This window comes from Monodon monoceros, unplaced genomic scaffold (assembly GCF_005190385.1).
Source record: "Monodon monoceros isolate NGI ecotype Baffin Bay Population unplaced genomic scaffold, NGI_Narwhal_1 Super_Scaffold_11, whole genome shotgun sequence".
NCBI classification, from domain to species: Eukaryota; Metazoa; Chordata; class Mammalia; order Artiodactyla; family Monodontidae; genus Monodon; species Monodon monoceros.
In genome coordinates this window covers 70,414,117-70,436,587 of record NW_021703767.1, presented here as the reverse complement: position 1 = coordinate 70,436,587, position 22,471 = coordinate 70,414,117, and the positions used below count along the sequence as shown (strand labels likewise).

The following is a 22,471-nucleotide window of genomic DNA, read 5'->3' as shown; positions in this document are numbered from 1 at the left end:
ATGCCCTGGAGTGTGGCTGATTTTGTCTCCTTTTCCTCCTCCCTCTGCCTTCCTCCATAGAGAAAGGAGGAAAAGCTACTAGATTGTTGAAAATTTTTAAAACTGTCCATATCGAATGTGGGCAAGGATTCAGAGAAACTGGAACTCGCATACACTGCTGATGGGAATGTAAAATGGCACAACCATTTTGGAAGATGGTTTGACAGTTTCTTAAAAACCAAACATAGACCATTCCACTTCTAGTTATCTACTACCGAGAAACAAAAACGTGTATCCATATGAAGACTTGTACATGAAAGTTCAAAGCAACTTAATTTGTAATAGTCCCAAACTGGAAACAACTCAAATATTCATCAACAGGTGAATGGAGAGACAAATTATGGTATCACCCTGCAGTATAAAACTACTCAGCAATTAGATACTGTGTGAAGTCAGACAAAAACGAGTACCTTTTTTTTTTTTTTAAACCCCACATTTGTTTATTTATTTATTTTTGGCTGTGTTGGGTCTTTGTTTCTGTGCGAGGGCTTTCTCTAGTTGTGGCAAGCGGGGGCCACTCTTCATCGCGGTGCGCGGGCCTCTCACTATCACAGCCTCTCTTGTTGCGGAGCACAGGCTCCAGACGCGCAGGCTCAGTAGTTGTGGCTCACGGGCCCAGTCGCTCCGCGGCATGTGGGATCTTCCCAGACCGGGGCTCGAACCCATGTCCCCTGCATTAGGGGGAGGGCAGATTCTCAACCACTGCGCCACCAGGGAAGCCCAAGTACCTTTTTTAAAAGGTTAAAAGTATATAAAAATCCATTTATATAAAATTCTAGAAAATGCAAACTATAGTAACAGAAAGCAGGTCAGTGAATGTCTGGGAATGGAGGTGAGGGGAGCAGGAGGGAGGGCAAGCAGATTTCGGGCAATGAAAAAAGTGTGTTTCTGACCATGGTGATGATCTCACAGATGTGTTCATGTCAAACTTTTCAGATTGTTACACTGTAAACGTGCAGCTTATTGTATATTAGTTATACCTCAGTAAAACTGTTAAAATGAAAAAAAAATATTAATGACTTCAATCACCTTTAACAACTTTCCTGAACCCCACTGCTCCCTCTAGCAGCGGCCCCCTTTCTGTCCTCAGCACAGCCACCCACCAGTCTTTGCCCTCCCGACTCCGTTTGCCTGTCTCCTGCTCGTCCACTCTCTCCTTTTGCAACTCCAGGCCTGTCTCTCCAGTGAAATGATTCTTTCCAAAGTCATCAGTGGCTTCTGCGTCACTCAGTTCAATGGGCATTTGCAATCCCTCAGTGTGTTCGACCTCTCGGCTGCGTCCCACTTTCTCCTTCTTTTCTCATGCCTTATTCTCCTCGTCTCTCTCCCGCCTCTCTGACCTGCTTTCTAGGGGCATCCTCTTCTGCCTGCCCATTAAAGGTTGGTTTTCTTCAGCCCGTGCCTAGGCCCCCTCTCTTCTTTCTCTACTGTTTCCCTTGGGATCGCATCCGTGTCCATTGTTCAGGGACCACACACAAAGCTGACGACTCCCAGATTTACACCCCCAGCCCAGACTTCTCTAAGCTTCTTGTCATATATTCAAGTGCCTATGTGACATCTTCTCTTGGTATCTCAGACCCAGCATGTTCAGAACCCAACCCATCCCACCTACCCCCCAGTTGGTTCTTCTCTACTCCTGAGCTCAGGAATGGCACCTGCATCTCCCCAATTGCTCAAGCTGCTAATAGGGGTTACTCCTGACTCCTTCTTCTTCCTTACCAGTACCCTCCAAGTTCTGTCAGTCTTACCTCCTAAACTTATCTGCCTTTACCTCCTGCTTCTCTCCATCTCTACCACCTGACCACACTGGTCCAAGCTTCATCCCTTACCTGGTTAATTGCGGTGGCTCTGACCTGTCCCCTCTTGAGGCTTGGTCACAGGTTTGAGGCTGGAGCTAGGCCTTGGTAGTGGCAGGTAGAATCCTGTTCTACAAATCCAGGTGTGCCAGAAATAGTGCATTTCTTTCACCTTAATGAAATGGAAAGAGAGTCAGTCTCTGACTCTAAGCCTTCATTCTGCCAGGATGAGAAAACTGATGTCAGTCATTCATCATGCCTCCGCCTTGCCCTGTCATTCTGTTTCAGGGTCTCAGGGTCTTACCAAGTACCAAGGCATGTTAGGCGGCTTTGGCTATTCATCACCTGTGCACAGAGCCAGGCCCTCCTATTGTTCTCTCTGCAGATCCCTTCAGGTTTATGCTCTCTGCCGCTTCTGAGCCACTTTTGGGGACTGGAAATCTGCTGAGCCTGGGAACCCTATGCTTAGAGTCTGTGTACTTCTCAGACCCTCCTTTCTGTGGTCTTGCTGGATCCCCACCAGTGCTGCCAGGGAGTAGGCCCCAGGTCCCCGTTGTTCCAGATCCTGTGGGCCTTTCTCTTCCTGCCCCAGCTCGAGGGGCAGTCTTCTGTTCTAATATGGGCGGGGGACACTGCTGTCCAGGGCCAGCTTCGTGGGCATGGATTTATGCATTCACACTGGGCCCCAGGCTTGGAAGGGCCGCATACTTGGTTTAATGCTTTGCTGTTGCTAAAATTCTTAATAATTTTTGAACACTGTACCCTACATTTTTATTTGTGCTGGGCCCTGCAAACTGTGTAGCAAATTGGTTTTGTCCCCGCATGCTCTCCCCAGGCTTTCTGCAGCTTTTTTTCTGCTTCCTCAATCCTCGGAAATCTCCTAAGGGCTCAGGCCTTTGAGAAACAGAACCCAAAACAGTGTGCCGGCAAATTCTACTTCTCCCCTGCTGCATATTTCCTCCAAGGCAATAAAATAAAGGTCAGGTTCCTTTTGAATGGACAGAAAAGGAAAGGGGAAAATAAAAAAGAGGAAGAATTTTAAAAGTTAACATCTGAAAATATCCTCTGGCCCCTCCCACTCCCCACCCCCCTCCCCCGATCTTCATCCCCCTCCTGCCTCCCACCTGAGTGTTTGTTTCCTTAGGCCTGGCAGTGAGTCCTGATGCCAAGTCAAAAGCCCATGCTTGCAGGCGCCAGGTTAGCAGTTCCACCTGAGGCAGGGCTGTGGGCCTTCGAGGCAGGCAGGACCTCCAGGAGGCTGCCTCAGGCATGTGACTCTGCCGGGCCCGCTCCGTGCTGCTCCCTTGGCTTCCCTCCTTTGCCTCTCCAGCCCCTGCATCTTGTCAGAGAGGGGATGCCTGGTGTGAGAGAGGGGCAGGGGTGGCTAGCCTCCCCTCTGGTACTTCTCCCTCCGTTAAGGAATTAGCAGTGGCTCGAGGTTGGAAGATGCCACCCAGGGGCCCAGAATTTGAGCTGGACTAACATTTGAGATCAACTAGTCCAGCGACTCGCTACTTTTCGTCTTTGAATCCATATTCATTTTTGATAATCACTAAAAACCTCACTACCCTGGAAATTCTGACGTGCCTCGCTGGATCAGAGAGGGGTATCTTGGTCCTTTCTTCGAGAAAGATTGCTACCTAAGAATATTAGCCAGGCTTCTTTATTTTCTGTGGTTTAAATTACGAAAATATTGTTTTGTAATATTCCAAATATAACATTATAATATTGAACAAACTGTCTACGCAGGTCTCTTTAACCCCACCCCTCTTAGGGCATGTGCTTTACTGTCCCTCCCATCCCCCCCTGGCCCAGCCAGGTTGAGAATCACTGATCTGATCCTTTGTTTGACCAACTGGGAAAGGAGGAGCACAGAGGAGTTTATGAAGGATTGAGGAAGGTCACCCAGCTTTAGTGACCGGAGTTGGGCCACCATCGCTCTGTGGAGGGTTGCCTTTCCTGGCTCTCTCTCTTTTGCAGGGGCCCCAGTGTAAACACAGTAGGCAGGACCGGCAATTTGTATCACTTGGCTTTCCCCTGGCAGATGTTCCATTAAGCTATGAAAAGCATGGATGATTGGCAGTTTCCATGGTGATGGATTTGCCAAGGCTCAGCTCTGGGTGAGTCACGGCTGGGGCGCCCTCCAACGCCATCCTTTTCTGGAACAAGAGAACCTCCAGGCTGTAGAGAGGGGAGAGGAGTTTGGAAGAACAAACACTTTCCGGTCCCCCCACCCTGCATCCTCATCTCTGGCCAGCAGCATGTTGTTTAGGTTACTTTAGAGATTTTATCCCAAGGGCAGGAGACATCCTGGGAAGAGCAGCTGAAGCCTAGGTTTCGGTGGCTCCTCTGGATGTATGAAGCGAGGTCTCCTGTCCGTCCTCCTCACTGCACTCCACCACACCCTGTGGTGATGGCTGCAGGGTGGGTCTGGGGCCTTGGAGTAGACTCTGCCTGTGCTTTGTTTCTCACAGCACTCTCCTTCTCCGAGCTACACCACCAAACATCTCTCCCTACAGGGTTTTCACATACACACATAGGCAGCCACTCTGGGGATCCAGGACCACAATACATGGAGGAACTAGGAAATGGAAATTCACTGGGAATTGTGTGCAGTCATGTAACCCCTGTTCCCAAATCTCAGGCTCTTACTGGAAGGGATAAGGGCCTCTTGTGGTTGACCACACCCAGCATAAAAATGTAGCAGGGAAACCAGCAGCCTTTGCCAGAACATCCAGGTTACCTCCGTGGTCAAGAGCCCTGCTGTTTCTGTGACGTCCTTTGACCTCCCTCGGCCTGATTCTACACCCCCCGCCCCACCACCACACACACACCCCGAGAAGCTCTGGAGTCTGCTGTGCTGGCCCCCTGGGTTGGCAGGCTCTCTCCGGGACCCCTAGCTCTGGGCATCAGTGCTGGGCCTGCCTCCAGCCTACATCCCCCCTCCTGGGGTATCCCCAGGTCTCCTCCTAAGTTATGTGTCTGTGGGTGAGAGAACAGGGGCCTGTTCGGCCACAACCGGGTCCTGTTTTAAGGAAGAGAGCCCCAAGTAAGGACACCCTGAAGATGGGGCTCACCCTGCTGCATTCTGATGGACTTGTGAGCAGGAACAGGAGAAAAAGAAGCTTTATAATTATTATACGTGTTTATTTTTGTAGTTTCATTTATAGAATTAATGTATAATTTTATCAGAATTATTACAATATCTATAATAATTATTATCATTACAATAGCCTACACTATCAGGCACTGTGCTGAGCACTTGACAGTCTTTTATTTAAACCTCACCATGGCTCCACTGCTTCTATCAGATGCAGATTTACCATGAAGCTAATGAAGCCCGGGCTTCAGGGTCCCTCACTTGTGTGACCTCCTTCTAAAGCCCCACTCCTAATTTCATATTCATAATTTTGTATTTTTTTTAAAGTTTTAGGCCCCACAGACCCTGTATCCTTCCATAGGTTCTATTATTAATCCATTTTACAGATGAGGAAACAAAGACACAGAGAGGTGATTTCCCAAGGTCACCTGACAGAAGTGGTGAACCCCATTGTTTCCCGTGTGCTTTGGAGAGGATGCTGGAAGCGAGGACACATGTTTGTCTGGCGTTGCCCCTGACCCAGAAGCCAACAAATCTTGCTGGAGTCCCAGCGTTTGAAAGTCCTGTTATTCGACACTGTCTCAGCAGCATCTCTAAGGCATCGAGAGGGTGGGGTGCTGACAAGTGCGGTCTCCAAGAATAGAGCAAAGAGGGAATGAAAGATTCCCACCAGAACAGCTAAATAAACAAACCAGTCAGGTATGGAGAAGGAGTGGGGTTCTGGAAATCAGGTGGAAGGTAAGGAGAGGCAGCCAGAGTCCTTCGGAACCCAAGGGAGTTGTGAGTGAGGGACAGAGCCCATCTGCCCCCAGTGGACATTTATTTAGCACCTTCCAGGTGACAGGCACCGTGCTAGGCACCTTATAAATGTTCTTTCCAACATTACGACAGTACTGCGAGGTAAATAATCTTATCCCCATTTGCAGGTGAGGAGACCAAGGCTCAGAGCCACGCTGCCTCCAAATAACAACAGAAGGTGGCAGATAAGGTTAAGTCACTTTAGTGCGTGGATATTCTACCTTAGTGAAAAAGAAAAAGAAATTTATGAACTTAAAAAAGAAAAAAAAATAGGCAGCCGAGAAACAAGCTCTAAATGGAAAGAGAAAATTGAAGTTTTCTAAGGTCACAGATTTGGATCAAGAAGCTCCCAGGAGGAAGCTTGGAAGTTCCTTAAGAAAGAGTAAGTGGTCCTTTAATGACCAACTAACAGAAACCAGAAAAGCCTAGAGAAAACGATTAGACTTTTTTTTTCCTTACGAATTCTCATTTTCGGGATCAAAAAAGAAAATAGAGTGGGAGTGGGATTGTGATAATAGGCAACAGGTGAAGACTTTGATCTCTGTGCGCCATGGTTGATGAAGGGGGTGGTGAGAAAAAGATGACCGCTATTTCGCAGATGCTGGTAAGTGGTTAATTGACATTTATACTGGTTATTTTAATCAAGAGCTGATTTTAGAGATGTCTAAGGGGTCAGTTCCTCTCCTGGCCATCCATGTCTGTTGTCACAGACATCTGAGCCAGGGCACCAAGCCCCAGTTCACCTGGTGCCACCTACCCAAACCATAAGCACCATGGCAATGCTCAGGAAGGTCTGGATGGCGCTGGAGGTTTAGCTTCCTCAACCCGAGCTGGTAAAGTGATGGCCAATACCATCACCCTCACATGTTAAAGCTGAGACAGTGAAGATGTGCCAAAAGGCCTTAGGACTAGGGTGGAAGAGCAAGTCAGAAGGCTTTACCCATATGAAGGAAGCTGTTTCCTAAGTCACATGGTAACAAGGTGCAGCCCATATCATCATCCTGATACAGGGCGAGGACTTGTTTGGGGTAAAGCAACTAACTGCTTCCTGGAACTGGCTGTTCAAGACAAACGAGGAGGGGAAATGCCCTGGACCAGGACAGACTAGTGATTCAGAACTGGTGACAGAAGTTCCTGTGAGTAAACTGATGCTGAGTTTAATTAAGTTCAGCACTCTTGTGGGGGGGGGGTCACCCCAAATTAATCATGCAGTTACTCTGTTTTAAAAAGAAAAATCCAAAAAAAGCAGGATGTTAGAAAGAAATGGAGAGACTGTATGATGTGGAGGAAATAACACTGACTTGAGATCAGGAAACCTGAAGATGAGTTCTGCTGGTTCTGCAAGCAACCAGCTTGAAAACATGTGCAAAATCGCCTCCCCTCTTTGGGACTCGGTTTCCTCATCTGTAAAATAAAAGGCTGGAGTCAGTGATCTCTAGGACACCTTCCAGCTTTAAGAGTCATTGATTCTAAATAGCCACTTTAAAGAATTTTAGGAAACCTGCCAAGAAGAGTGTAAAGATCAAATAGGAATTCCAAAATGGACACTTGGTGTTTTCCAAACTGTGCTCCGTGGAACACTAACAGTGAATAAAGTGTTTCATTTTTTTAAAAAGTGTTCAATGTCAAATAAGTTTTGGGAAATACTGTGTGCTACATTTCTCTTTTTAGAGATGGACAATGAAAACCAGCATGTTATATGGTAAGTCCAGCAGCAAGAATCTCTCTAATCTTGTTTAATCAATGTTTTCCCAACGTTCCCCCCACCCACCCACCATGGAACCTTTTTGTTTTAGTGCCGTATTTGTAAATATCTCTGGGAAATAGTATCTGTTCTACTACACGCCCCCACCCTAAATCTAGCTCTAACATTAATAATAGTATTTTTAAATTGCACCAGAAGCAGAAAGGAAGCAAACTAGGGAATCTCTATTATAGTTGACAAGCATGGGTGAAAAAATATGAAATCAAAATAATTTTTCTAAATCTAACTGGCAAACGAGACATTTATAGTCCACTAGAACTAGGGATCATCGGCTCAAGAGTCGTGTAGTCGTGCAAGGGCAAAATTCTGGGAGCCACAGTGTGCAAAACAATCTAACAGGTGTGCCCGGAACACCCACGGGAGTCACCCTGAGGCTTCCTGTCTGGAGTGCAAGGTGCCGCCATTTCCTTGTCTCTGGGGTTTTTTGTGTATAGTACTGACTACTTATTTTCGGGCTTCTCTGTTTTGTCTCAGAAGCCCACTTCCTGGTTGTCTGGGTCTGACCCATTTCTGAGGGTGGCCTGTGTCAGTGTCAGCTGTTTCTGCTCCCACTGACCAGGATCCCCATGTACCCCACAGCAGGCCAGCTAGTGGGACCTCTAATCAAGGGCCAGGTCATTGACTGTGGAAGGGATTGTGGTGGGGAGAAGAAAAGGGCGTTTGTTTGTTATGCATACAGAACCTGTTTGGAAGCAGGAAGCCATTAGGATTAAGCCATTAGGATTAATCAATCACTTTCCTAGACAGAAGCATCTATAGGAATGGAGTTCTCATGGGTCCTCATTTCTTAACTTTTGTAAATGCTGTGAAGGAAGGAGTACAGAATGACACGACAAACTATAGGAGGTACTAAAATGGCAAAGAGTAAATAGCAGTATGTAATCTCAAAAAGCTGAATGAATAAAATTGCATAAAATTGCCTGGGGCTTGGGGGCAGAATGAGGTCACTGCAGATGGTGGAAGCAATGTGGCCAGGCAGGTGAAACACCAGTAAACCTGGGGACAGGTGAGAACCTTGGAAAACGGTCAGAATTTGGGAGGTCCAGAAAGGGATGGTGTTAATGATTGAAGTTAGTGGGGCCTGGGAATCAGGTAAACATGGAGATCCGGCCGGGGTTGGTCTTGGTACCAGATTGTCTGGCAGCAAGCAGCGGGGCCCTAGCCCTCAAGCAGAGCCTCGGTGACGGGACGTGGTCCCAGGAGCGCTGGTCAGAGGAAGGCAGGTCCTGGGCATTCCTCTTCTGATCCAAATAAGACTTGCACGTGATAAAAAAAAAAAAAATAGTGCAGAGGTGCTTGTAACATAAAGCAGTAGTCTCTCATCCCCCTACTGCCACCACCCAAAGAGCCCCTCCATGGGGGCAACCATTTTTAATACTTTGGGAGCTAACTACATTACCAAGCCATATGCCTATACCTGTAACCTGATTGATTAATCAAAGTCCAGATGTAATTTATTGACTCCACGCTAAGAAATAGAGAAGGTTTAGCTCATTTACATGTTCCTCCATCCACTTCCCAATTTTTGATAGTTATATTTTAATATTTAGTTCTTTTTTGATTGCCTTTACAACTTTAAATAATACTCTTAAATCTCTGTTATCAATTCTAGGCTACATCCCTTCACACCTTATTGTTGGTATGGGAAATTAATATTCAGTGTTGTGTTTTAGGATTAATGTGTTAGGGTCATAGTTACTTTATGTGTAAAATATTTTTACAAGGAATGCTTTAGTAATCTTAAGGGAATCCCTAATTTTAAGGGAATCTGAACAATCCTTTTATATTTGTGTTTTAGAGCAATATTAGGGAAGCTATAAGTAGATTATTAGCAGGTGAATGGGCAAAATCTCATGAAAGCTGTAGTTTACAACTTGAAGTGAACACAGTTTCACTCAAACACACACTCTACTAAAAATTTTTTTTTGTCTTAAGATTGCAAGTCAAAAGGCTTTGGAACTTCAAAGACAAGCTTCAGTATTCTTGGAAATTTCTTGCTCGTTTTAGCAAACACTTAGAAACTCCCCTTTATGATGACAAGATACAGAATAAGTTATAGCATTAACTTAAAATTTATTGCAACTGGTATATAAATATTTGCTAGCTGTTTCCTTATTGACCTAACAAATTTAATGGCTGACTCACCTTTCAGGTTTTCTTATTAAACGAATCGAAGCTTCTAACATTCAAGCCAGTCCTGAGTGAAGGTCATGGGACTTTTGTTTCCCACACTACTACAACAAAAATATAAGTGCCTTTTCTCTTCCCTCTAGTTCTCTTCCCTCTTTTCATTTCCAAATAGCCATTAGCTATAGCTTTACTTTCACTTCATCAAGGTAGGTAATATTTGTATTCTACTTTGTAGCTATAGTTAAGTCCTCTGTGCTACGTCTATAGGTCAATCTTAGAAGTTAAAAAGCAATAAACGTATATACTACTATGACTATGTAGCTGTTCACTGAAGACCAAAGTGGTGGGCTAGAATTCCATTTCCTTTACTGCTATTCTGATGTGGTCCTTGTGTCATTTAGGGGAGAATGTTCCGAGTATCACGGCCAATGGGTTAATTAAAAAAAATTTTATTAGTTGTTTAAAATCATGTCATATTTTAGTTTGCTTCAGGTTTAAGTGTTGACTTTCTTGTTCACTTTTCCTAGAGTTTCAATGAGCTTTTTCTTCTTGTTGCCAAAGTATGCAGTCAGCGTATTCTTAAAATAATTCATACTCTGTCCATTGTGTTGAATCCAGCTCCCATCCAGAGGCATCCCTACTGGGGCCTCCATTCTTCTGCCTCAATCCCTACTGGTTTCTCTGCTGTACAACGGTTATTCTGGGACTTATAAATTCCTGAGTTATTATCACTGCTTTCTGAATCATGTGTTTTTCTCCTTCACAGTTTATATCCTCATTTTGCTGCAGTACTTGCTTTAGTATCTTCCTCAGAAACCATATGTGGGGACTTCCCTGGTGGCGCAGTGGTTAAGAATCCACCTGCCAATGCAGGGGACACGGGTTCGATCCCTGGTCCGCGAAGATCCCATGTGCCACGGAGCAACTAAGCCCGTGCGCCACAACTACTGAGCCTGTGCTCTAGAGCCCATGCCCCGCAACAAGAGAAGCCACCGCAACGAGAAGCTCACGCACCACAGCGAAGAGTAGGCCACGCTTGCTGCAAGTAGAAAAAGCCCGTGCACAGCAACGAAGACCCAACGAAGCCAAAAATTAATTAATTAATTTAAAAAAGAAAGAAACCATATGTGGGAGGTAAATTTTCTAAGCCCTTGTTAGCTTAACTTTACTTTTTTCTTTTGCGGTACGCGGACCTCTCACTGCTGTGGCCTCTCTGGTTGCGGAGCACAGGCTCCGGACATGCAGGCTCAGCGGCCATGGCTCACAGGCCTAGCCGCTCTGCGGCACGTGGGATCTTCCCAGACTGGGGCACGAACCCGTGTCCTCCTGCATTGGCAGGCGGACTCTCAACCACTGCGCCACCAGGGAAGGCAGCTTAACTTTACTTTCACTTAACTGGTAATCTGGCTGAGCCCTTGTTAGCTTAACTTTACTTTCACTTAACTGGTAATCTGGCTGAAACTCTAGTTTCAAAATAGCTTTTCCTCAGAATTTAAATATCAGTGCTTCATTGTTTTGTAGAATTCATGGCTGCTGATGAGAAGTTTGACGCCAGTCTAATTTTTGTTCCTTTGTAAGTGTTCAGTTTTTAATCTTTGGAAATAGGATTTCTCCTGAAATTGCACAATGATGCATTTAGGTGTGGACTTTTTTGTGGTTGTTTACTTTATGGGATATTTCAACATAGAGACTTTTGTCTGCCTCAGTTTGAAGACATTTATTTCTATTGCTACCTGGTTATTTTCTTTTATTTTCTCTGTTCTCTCTTTCTGGACCTCCTGTTAGTTGGATGTTGTAACTCCAAGATTTCTCCTCTATTTCTCCTATTCTTTGCTCAAAATTTCTACCCCTTTATTTCTCTGTTCTAAATTCTGGGGTATTAACTTAACTTTATCTTCTAGATCTTCCACTGCATTTTTTGTTTTAGTGATCATGTTTTTAATTTCCAAAACTTTTTTCTTGTTCTTAGATTATTTTTTTGTTTTTCATAGCATCTCACTTTATAGGTAGAATATTCTTCTTGGATGTGTCTGGGGCCACTTATTAGTGTTTTCTTCAAAATTCTCTTCTGTGTCCTGATTTATATGTTTCTTCCAGCCCAGGTTGTTCTGTTTTTATCATGCATGTATTTGTGTATTTGTTGCTGGGTTTTGTTACACACTTGTCGATCTTTGGTTGCTGGTGTGGATCCCCTGCTATAGTGTATGTGGGTCTGTCTCCCTGATGGGGTTCCTCCTTCGTGGGAGAGCTGACTGCAGCACATTTGTGGGTGTGGCTGGCTCTTGAGGAGGGCTTCGTTTGGGGTGTGAACATCCACACTAGCGGCCCTGGTTTTCCTTGGGCAGTTTATTTAGATCTTCTAGAGAAACGTTCCAAGGCTTCCTTTTCCTTCCCTTTTATTCTGTATCATTTTCTCTATTTTCTATGTTCCAGACATTTGTAGAAACTTTTCATCTACTTAAGGCTCCCCCTCCTAATCCTCTTTGCTTATAGGCATGTATCCATTTTCCCCCTTAACTACCCTTTTAATAGGATCTTGGGAGGGAGGGGAATGAGAAGAAAGAAAATGTGCCTAACATGCTATTTTAAACAAAAAGACCTTTAAGAATTACTTTTCCCTTATTTCAAAATGATCACTATAGAAAATTAAGAAAGTAGAGATAGACAATAAAACAGAAAATGATCTGTTTTTCCATCACCCAGCAATAACATTGTTAAGATTTTGAAACATGTTCTAGTTCCTTTTTCATTTTTCTACACATCTATTTATCTGTTTTTTTTCTTTTATAACAATAGCATCATACCATATGTCCTGCTTTAGAATATGCCTCTGAAATTGAAATGATAGCTTTGAAATCTCTTTTCATGTCACAGCGTATCCCCGACAATAATGGTGACCTGGTATTTATTGAAAGATGTACCATCACATATTTAGCCAATCCTCTATTTTTAGACATTAGGTTGTTTATAATTTTCACTATTATAAACAAGCATTTGTAGACATTTTTGGATAAATCTTTACTCATATCCTTGACTGTTTACTTAGGATACAACCCTAGTAGTGGAATTGCTGGGTCAAAGTTTATGCAGGTCCCCGCCTTGGTCCAACATTCACAGTACTCTTTGAAATAGCTCCGCTTTAACTTTCTGGGCCCAAACTTTCACTTCACTCCACTGCACTTGAGTTCCCTCAAGCATTATAGCAAGGGCATTAAGAGTACAATTTTTGGAATCACACAGACCAGGGTTGAATCTTAGCTTTGCCACTTACTAAATGTGTGTAGGCTGTTTTAATTAACCTCTTTGAGCACTAGTTTCCTTTTCTATAAAATTGGGGAAATAATTCTACTTTTCTGATGTGGTTGTTGTGAGGATTAAACGAGATAAAAAATGCATGAAGAGTGCTTAACACAGGCTCTGTCAGGTTCAAAGGGTTCATAAATCTGTAGTGACGGGGTTAGACCCATTCCTCTCCCTAAGCCCTTGCAAATCTTCCTTCAAGTCCACGTTCAAGATGCACCCACTCCTGTGGGCTGGTAGAGCACATATGGGCTGGACCCACATGTGATGTTCAGAGCACATTGTCTTGTTGGTTTTCTGTGTGTGTGTTTGGACTGAAGTGATGTCCTCACCGTCCCGCACTGTGCTGTTCCTCCTTATTGTGACTGACTAACTGCTTTTCATGCGTGTTCATGGGGAATAGAGTCCATGATGAAAAGGAGCTTGCCACTCAGTGTTGGTAGCATCAGGATGGTTCTTTGGAGTTTGTTTAGAGCCCTTTGGCAGCTCAGGAGCTTTGAACATGGTAGCTGGCTCTGAATATTGGTTGAGACCTGCCCCTGGGACTCCTGAACGCCAGTGTAGTCTGTGGGCAGCAGAGGGAAGGAACTCTGCTGAGCAGGCAGTGGTGGGCACTTTGCTAAGGCGGAGCCTCTCCTGGATGTTGTCCATCTGGAAAGCAGAGCTCAGAGCTCAGCATGTGGCCTTGGGACCTTTGTGTGGCCTGCCAGACGTCTCCCTGGCTCTCATTACTTTGCACTGGGCCATAAGATGCTTTTGAAGCCAATAGGGCTTTCCTCCCGAACTCACCCAACCCACAAAGGTCCCTTTCATGCCTCGAGGATGCCTCCCCAGTTGCCAGGGGAGATTGAGAAGTACAGTTTGCAGAGCTGCATATGGGAGGGCTTTTCCCTGGGATCCCTTCCAGGAGAGGGCCCCGAGGAGGGGAAGATGATTCGTGGAGTATGCAGCTCACCCTTCTCTCCCATCTGGGTGTCTTTCAGGAGTCATGGCCGGCTTCAACATGGGGGGCGACCTCAGGGAGCCTGCTGCCAGCATCCCCCTGGGCTCCCTAGCAGCTGTTGGCATCTCGTAAGTTCCCCTGGTGGCAATCAGCTGGAGAGAGGGAGAGAGAACCCCAGGCAAAAGAGGGGATTGCTCCTTTAGTTCTAAGAGTGCCCCGACTGTGACCTATCTATTCTCTATTCCAATCCTCCTTTTAACACTCAGCCAGCTGGAAAATTCACGTCTGGTGGGTTCAGACGATTGCCCTTTCCTACCCGCTGCCTGGGAATGCAGCAAGGAGGAGGGTTGTTAACCAAGATGAAATCCTTTCTTTCCTTTTTCCTCAGACTCCTGTCCCTCCCCCTCCCCCACCCCCATTTCGAACTTGGGCATTTTGTAACCGTTGAGTTTCCAGGGTCATTGCAGGGAATATAAAGAGGAAGAATTTTGCCGTCAGACAGACTACGATTTACGTCCCAGCCCAGCCGCTGGTTGGCTGTGTGACTTCAGGCAATTTACTTAACTTTCTGAGCTTCCTTTTTCTTCTCTGTAAAATGGAGGTAATGAGAACATGGGTGCCCCATAGATTGTGGAGGAGATGCTGTGTGTAACAGCACATAGTAGGAGCTCAGAGGCTGACTCTCCTCTTCCCCCAGCTCGCATCCCTGGCACTGCCCCAAGGCTGTCAGGCGTCCCTATTTTAGTTCGCACTCTGCCACCCACGCAAGCAGGCTGGGTGCCTTGGGTCTGTTTCTGACCTTCTAGAATCTTCTGTTTTCTCTCTGTACACGGGAAGAAGCTCCTCTGCCTTCACTGGGTAGGCGTGAAAGGTAATGAGATCCCAGACATGACAAGGGCCCAAGAGGGTTAAAGTGCCTGTATTATTTTAACTGTGATGTTTTAAAAAATATTACTGTGTCTGTTTCACCGATGCTGTGTTTGCTTTTAGCTTGTCATGATGGCACTGTTGCTTCTAGCCAGGTACACAGCACCTGTCTCTGTTTTGTGCTAAATAAGGTGATCTCGTCGGGAAGAAAATGAGGCTGACAGAGAGAAGGTTGGGTGTCAGGCAGGAAGGGAAAGAAAGAGCCCTGTCTCGTTTTTGGTCACAGCTGGGAGGTCCCGGGAGGAGCCTTTAGCCCATCCTCCCGCTGTCCAGATGGGGATGAGGCCGCAGGGGTCATGTGACTTGATCGAGGTCACAGGGCATCTGAGGGCAGAGCCAGGTCCCTGCTGGCCTTTCACATTCGGCTTGGCTCTCTGTCACCTGGGGGCCAAGGAACAGCAGGCCTCTGAGGCCTGAAAGATGATCAGCTTGTTCTGCTGCAGGATAATGGGGTGCAGGGCTACCAGTCAGCCCTGGCCTGCATCCTGGCCACCTAGAGGCCTGGTGGGCCGCTGCTCACCCCCAACAATCTCTGTAATGTAAGAAAGAGGCAAAACAATGATACGTTTATATAGATGTGTGTGTGTGTGTGTGTGTGTGTGTGTGTGTGTGTGTATGAAATATGCTAGAGGAGAAAAGGTACTGGAAGTGCCCCCCAGACAAGCTGGGGAGGCTTCATGATGGGCCTTTCTCTGTCCTCTGGGACAGGTCTCCTTGGGAACCCGTAGGCTGAGTGGGGTGGGATGGGGCTGGGCAAGGGCAGGTGGCATCTCTGCTCCGCTCTTGGGTTTCTTGCAGGTGGTTTCTGTACATCGTCTTTGTCCTCGTGCTGGGCGCCATCTGCACCCGAGGGGCCCTTCGCTATGACTTCCTGATAGCAGAAAAGGTGGGTGAGTCCTGCACTGTCCGACAGGCTCAGGCTGCGGGGTCATTGATCGGCTCTGAGCAGCAGTGGCTGCCTCCCCCTTGCAGCCCTGCCTGGGGGTCCATGTAGTCTCGGGCTCAGGACTGAAGTACAGGGGCCAAAACCATGGGGAAGATGCAGGTCCTTCATATGGATCCCTAGACCCGGGTAACAACACCTGAAAAGGCACATGCATGCAGGTGCTAAGTAATGGGGACACAAGCATCCCTTCATGTCGAAAATCAGGGCAGAAACAATCTGGTCCCCCGAAATCCCGAGCTCCAACAGCCGTTCATTTTTGCCAATAGCCTCCCCTTCCACCACAAGCAGGAAGTGCTACTTGCAAGAAACGGGTAGGAAGGAGGAGGCTGATGGATGGAAAAGAGGGTGGCAAGGTGGAGGCAGATGGTGGAAGCCCAGCGCCAAGGTGAAGGGCGGTGAGAGGCAGGGCTGGAGGCCCCTTGTCCCCTCGGGCTCCCCAGGGAGGTGGCCCCGGGTGGATTTGGCTACAGTATCTTTGTTTCCTGAGCCCTGCACCCTCTGCCCGCAGAAGATTAGCAAATTCCTGATGTTCCACAGCAGCCCTGGAACAGGCTGGAGGTCATGTGACAGTCAAGGACACTCACTTGGCATCTCTAGAACCCAGGAGAATAAGACTTCCACACATTCTTCTGGAAATCCCCCAAAACTCCTATCTTCCCATCAGTTCCCTGGGGGAAAAGTGGGCCCTGAGATTGCTGTCATGTATCAGAGAGATGCGCCAGGCCAGGGAGGTTTTCTTACTCAGTTAACTCCTGAGTATCTATCACTGCTCATATGTAGGAGAAAGTACCCTTTTCTCTGGTGTGAGGCTTTGCAAAGCAGCCTTGCAGATACGTGGAGGGGCACTGCTTGGGGCAACCTGGGGCCGGAAACTCTGAACTACATTTTACAGCTACGTTTGGGCTTGATTTTCACATTACCACAGGTTTCTTTTTCAGGCATGTAGACACCGGTGTCAGGGTGATATTTGTTTTTGGGGGATGGGGGGTCTTGGCCTTACCGTGTAAGCAGGTTTTAAAAGGGGGAGCGGTTCGGGTAGTGAGAGCCCTGACACCCACCTCCCAGGGCCCAAGGGCTTCCGTGCTCGCTGCCGTCTTGCGTTTCATCTCCCAGGGGCCTCTTCTCTAACTGTGGAATGAAAAGCTTGGCCGCATCAGAGGGATTAAAGGCCTCCAGGAGCAGCTGGGCCTTGGCCTGAGGGAGCTGCCGGCTGCTGTCTGCACCGTGGCCGGTGGCCAGCTAGCTCTGCCCCTTCACAAGCCGGTTCTTCCTCGTGGATTCCCCCACGGAGGTCCCTTCAACCACCAGAGACTCTGATCTGGATGGAGGGAGGCCAGTGATCCCTGGGCGGGGTCTCCTCTCTCCGCTCCTTCCCCGGCTTTGCAGGGAAGCTAAGAACAGGTGTGTGGGAGCCTGGGCAGCCTGTGTCCGAGGAAGGCCACAACAGCAAGCGTGTAAGAGCGTCTCCACGGACAGCGCAGGGGAGACTTCGTGGAGTGGAGATTCCACCACTAATAATAGACTCTTGAATGGGGTCAGGGAGGGGGTGGAGTTTGTCTGAAATGCCACCTGTCCCAGGCACTAAAACAACTAGGCAGGCAAGCCCTTCTGTGGCAGGGGACACCTGCCAAACCATGCCTGGCAAATGCACGTGGGAATGTCACTACGCGCATACCAGGTGAGAGGTGGACAGTTGGTTTTTGGAGAGGACAAGAGACTGTTTCCCGGAACAGGCTGTTGTAAAACCTATGAAAGAAAGAAAAGATGGAGTTCTTGATTGTCAGTAGCAAGCAGGGGCCAGCGCAGCAAGTGAGGGAACAGAGACGGAACCAACCAGGGCAGCTCCACAGCAGCAGCGCCCTGGTGCACTGCCCCCTGTGGTCCCCTACAAAGGGGACCATGTGGGATTTTCCCCCCAAAGCCATGAAACCCGGCTTTTCTCCCTTCTTGCCCTTCAGCATCCCTCCTTGGGACTGACCAGGCTGCAGTAGCAGGGACTATACTTGGGCAGTAAGTTGGGCCACAGACAATTGTACTCATGGCACCTGGAGGATGGGAGGGTACAGCACGAGAGGCTGGCAGGTACAGGTGTGGCCTCCTTACGTGGTCCCTTGACACAACCTGCCACCCCGATGTGGTTTTAATAAACTGCTCATCTCTCCCTCACATCTTAGCTGTGGCCTGGGTTCTGAGCTGGCCCATCTCTGAGCTCTCCTGGGCCCAAGGAAGCAAGGCCTCTTCCGTCTGGTCTGTGTGCCCCGAGGGCTGGGCACAGACCTCCAGCATCCACCCCTTGGCGTTCCACCTTGTGAAGCTCCTCTGAGCACGTCCCTCTCTTTCTCGAGAGCTTTTTCTGCCAGAACACTTGTCTTCAGTGGCCGCTGGCTGCCCTGGATTCCTTTCCACTGACCTGCAGCGGGTCCGTTCATCTGTTTCTTTCTGGGTTTCCTGCAGCTTCTCTGATCTATTTCTAATTATTTGGCTTCCCAGCCCATGGTTCCTCTCAGAAGTTTCTTTTCACTTTATATCCCTACCCCAGAGGAACTTTTTCCTGGATGTTGGGTGTCAGTCTCACTAATGTTACACTTTCTAAAAAACCCCGAGTACGTCAAGGTGGCTCTGAGGTAATCCATGTAAAGCACAATACCTGGTGCATGGTAGGTGCTTATTACATTTTGAGTCCCTACACTCCTTGTGGGGATACCCTTACAGATAGGACACATTTTGGGGTGGGGAGATTTTTTCCTATGAATCCACATGTTTAGCTGAATAGGAAAAGCCCCAAAAGTGTCAATCCCAATGTTATTGGGTTATAGAAAAAGGAGTTGTATAAAGAGCAGGTATTAGTAGGGGTAAAATTAAATAGATTGAATAATTTTTTCAGAATAAACTTGTATGCAGCCCAAGAAAAAATGTTTATTACACATCAAAAAGACCAAGTATTTTAGGAGCCCTGGGGCTTGCTAACTAGCGAAAAAAGAACAGACTAAGTAGGAACAGTATCCTCAAAGCATGTTTGTGAAACATGGGGTATCCTACGGGGAAAACTCTCATCACTCTTGGATTAGATAGTCACGGCTTCCCGCGTTCACAAGCTACGCCTGGGAAGTCGGGGTGAGGCAGGGCTCGTGGCTGGCGGGGTGAGCCCAGCCCAGCATCCGCCACCCAGCCCCACCTGCCTGTCCTCTGCTCTCCATCGTGGACACGGCTCTGCCTCTCAGGAAGTGAAGCCAACTTTGTTTCCTTCTGGAAAGTGTCTATCAAGTGAGAGAGAAAACTTGCCTGAAAGTTGCGAAGTTGGTCAACTCATGGAATGAGGACAGTATTAGAAAACTCATGTCTCCAGAAAGAGGGAACTGCTGAGACATCGCCATAGTCATACATTTGGGATCGTACAGGTGTCAGGATATACTCCTCAGTAATGTCAAGGGGCCACAGGAATTAAGTAAGGCAGAGCGAGTACCTTGGAAATGACTTTATATTCAGTCCTTCAAGAGAAGAGCTCAGCCAGTAGGTTGGTGGGCTCTCTCAATGACTGGAGCTCCAGTGGGAGCTGGGATGAAATACCAAGAGCAGAGAGCCGAATCAACGATTTTCATCAGTAGTTACGAAAAGAGAAATTAGGGTAGTTCACACCCCAGATAATGTTTGAGAAAGACAGCTTTTTGTGATGACTCACGCCGGTGGATGACAGAAAGGCACATTTTACTTTTTCCTAAAGAACTGTTGACACACATCTGCTCAAATAGATTCTTACTTCCACCTCCACTGGCACAGATAGCAAGTTTACAGCCCCATATAAATAGAGAAAATGATTACATTCTGCGCGGCTGGGAGCAAAGCTGTGGAGTTTACTGTTGCACCTGTAAAACCTTGCCCTATGCCAGTTATCTACATGGTCCTCAGGAAATGCTCCCTACATGGGTGGATGGATGAGAGAAAGGAAGGGGCAGGACTCAGGTGGGAGAGAGAGAGAGAATGGAGTTGTTCTAATATATCCAACCACGAGGACCAACATTTCATTTATTTTTCAGAAAATTGACTGAATAACAGTTTTATATAAAAGAGTGGCAAGTGAGCAGGCCATTCGAAACACAATTGACAAACTGGACATAAGTCCACAATTGACACCTGGACAGTTGTCCCTTTGGCCCTCAGCCCCAGGGCTCTGCAGGGATCCTGGGGAGCATTTGTGGGGAGGCTGGCCAGGATGGAGGTCACCATATCACAATCTCGTGTTGCCAGAGACTTCCTCTGGTCAGTTCCATCACTGAAGGATGCCAGCCTGGGCAGTCTTCTTCCCACTCATGTCCACTGCAAATGGGCAGGCTATAAATGAAAAAGAATTATTTATATATATATATTTATTTTTATTATTATTATTATTTTGTCTGTGTCGGGTCTTAGTTGTGGCATGCAGGCTCCAGAGCACATGGGCTTATTAGTTGCAGCACGCAGAGTCTCTGGTTGTGGCATGCAGGCTCCAGAGTGTGTGGGCTCTGCAGTTGCAGCACGTGGGCTCTCTGGTTGTGGCGTGCAGGCTTAAGTTGCCCTGCGGCATGTGGGATCTTAGTTCCCCGACCGGGGGTTGAACTGGTGTCCCCTGCATTGCAAGACCAAGTCTTAACCACTGTGGACCACCAGGAAAGTCCCTGAAAAAGTTTTTTTTTTAATTGTTTATTTATTTTTGGCAGTGTTGGGTCTTTGTTGCTACGTGCGGGCTTTCTCTAGTTGTGGTGAGCAGGGACTACTCTTTGTTGCAGTGTGCAGGCTTCTTACTGCAGTGGCTTCTCTTGTTGTGGAGCACAGTCTCTAGGTGCGCGGGCTTCAGTAGTTGTGGCACACGGGCTCAGTAGTTGTGGCTCACGGGCTCTAGAGCGCAGGCTCAGTAGTTGTGGTGCACAGGCTTAGTTGCTCCACAGCATGTGGGATCTTCCTGGGCCAGGGATCCAACCTGTGTCCCCTGCATTGTCAAGCGGATTCTTAACCACTGTACCACCAGGGAAGTCCCAAGAATTTTTTTTTTTAACTCAAATGTATATAACCTTTTGGTTAAGAAGCAGTAAAATTTCTGCAAGGAAATACCATGCCTGCCTGTGCTGGAGAATTCTCTGAGGGGAGGATGCAATGAAGACAGTGTACCATGCCCAGTGGCTTTCACCCTCACTGCACATTAGAATCACTGGAGGCCTTTTGAGAAATCAACCATGTCTGTGTCCCATATACTAATTAAAGCAGGACTTCTGGGGTGACTCGTGTATAGCCAGAGTGGAGAACTACTGGGTCAGATTTTCCAAAAAAAGCTTTTGATAAAATTTCATCACAGAGTCCATTAAAAGAAAAAAAGTCAACAGACAGAAACAAAGGTTACAGATGAATGATTGTATCTCAGGATGGATCAGGGATTGATACTGGGACCAGTTTATCTGACAATTTTATAAGACATCCAGGGCACGAGTCACAGTGAAGCCGTGAAGCTTTATGACTTCAGCGGGCACTTGCTGAACCCTGTGTGCCAGACTCAGGTGTGGCAGGGAGGGGCCAGGATGCATGAGACTCAGGAGTTTATGGCCCGCTGGCAAGATGGGCTGTGAGCGTAATTAACTGCACCACAGGGTAGGAAATAACATGCCATGGGAGCATACAAATGAAGTGAGGGAAACGTTAGATGACGTTAACTTCTTCTAGTAGTAAAGTGGTAAGAAGGGTGTGAGTGAGATAGTTGTAGGATACCCATGACATTGAAGAAAAGAGGAGAGATTCATTGGGGATCAAGATGAGGCCATGCATTTAGGGAGAAGTCATCCACACTGAATTAAGGAAAATGTAGGCTCTATAGTGGACCTTAGTCTTGTCCATCAAACTTCTGTCCTCCCTGACCATTTGGGGGTTATCCCCCCTGTGTGAGGGCTTGAAGGGAGTGAGCCCCATTTAATATTATAGGAGTCCAAATGACCAGACTCTCACTTGCCTGTCCCTTTGTGGCCCTGGTAGGGCATGTGACTGAGGCTGGGCCCATCAGATGCTCCAAATGTAATGAATGAGGCAAAGATAAAGGTATGGTGAGGATTCATCTTTAGGGCAGCAGGTGCTGGTCGCAGCTTGGTCAGACTGCTCCTGTTCAGGAGTCTGAATGTGCCTCCAGCCTTGGGTCTCGCCTTTACCCGAGCCTGATCTTTCAGTCTCCTGACGACCGATCCTGTGACCCTTCTAGTAGCCTACAAATATATTCTTAAAAAAATATTTCCATGGACTTCTCTGATGGTCCAGGGGTAAAGAATCCGCCTTCCAACGCAGGGGACGTGGGTTCGATCCCTGGTCGGGGAACTAAGATCCCACATGCCGCAGGACAACTAAGCCTGCGCGCCACAACTACTGAGCTCACGCTCCGCAAACTACAGAGCCCACGCACCCTGGAGCCCACGTGCCACAACTAGAGAGAGAAAACCTGCATGCCACAACTAGAGAGAAGCCTGCGTGCTGCAACGACAGATCCCGTGTGCCACAACTAAGGCCCGACTCAGCCAAAAAAAATAATAATAATTAAAATAAAGTTTAAAAAATTTTTGTTAAAAAAAATATTTCCGGTCAAGAATCCTGGCTGATGCAGGTTTCTGGTGATAATTTATGGGCCAGGAAAGAGGTCTAGCCAGTGTTCCATATAGCTTGATGCCACTGACCCAGTGCATTTGCTAAAGCAAGGAAGTAAAAACTGGGGTGAGGAGAG

The 22,471-nt window shown here is 47.1% G+C and overlaps 1 protein-coding gene across 6 annotated transcripts in view; it reads left to right on the top strand.

The window, feature by feature from the left end:
* SLC12A8 (solute carrier family 12 member 8) overlaps nucleotides 1–22,471 on the top strand; it is a 133,252-nt gene that overhangs the window by 79,714 nt on the left and 31,067 nt on the right. For all 6 annotated transcript variants that reach the window (XM_029215176.1, XM_029215174.1, XM_029215177.1 and 3 more), the window contains 2 exons: nucleotides 13,912–13,999; nucleotides 15,597–15,684. In XM_029215176.1, the coding sequence (XP_029071009.1) occupies nucleotides 13,912–13,999; nucleotides 15,597–15,684 (176 nt within the window). The remainder of the gene's footprint in view (nucleotides 1–13,911; nucleotides 14,000–15,596; nucleotides 15,685–22,471) is intronic.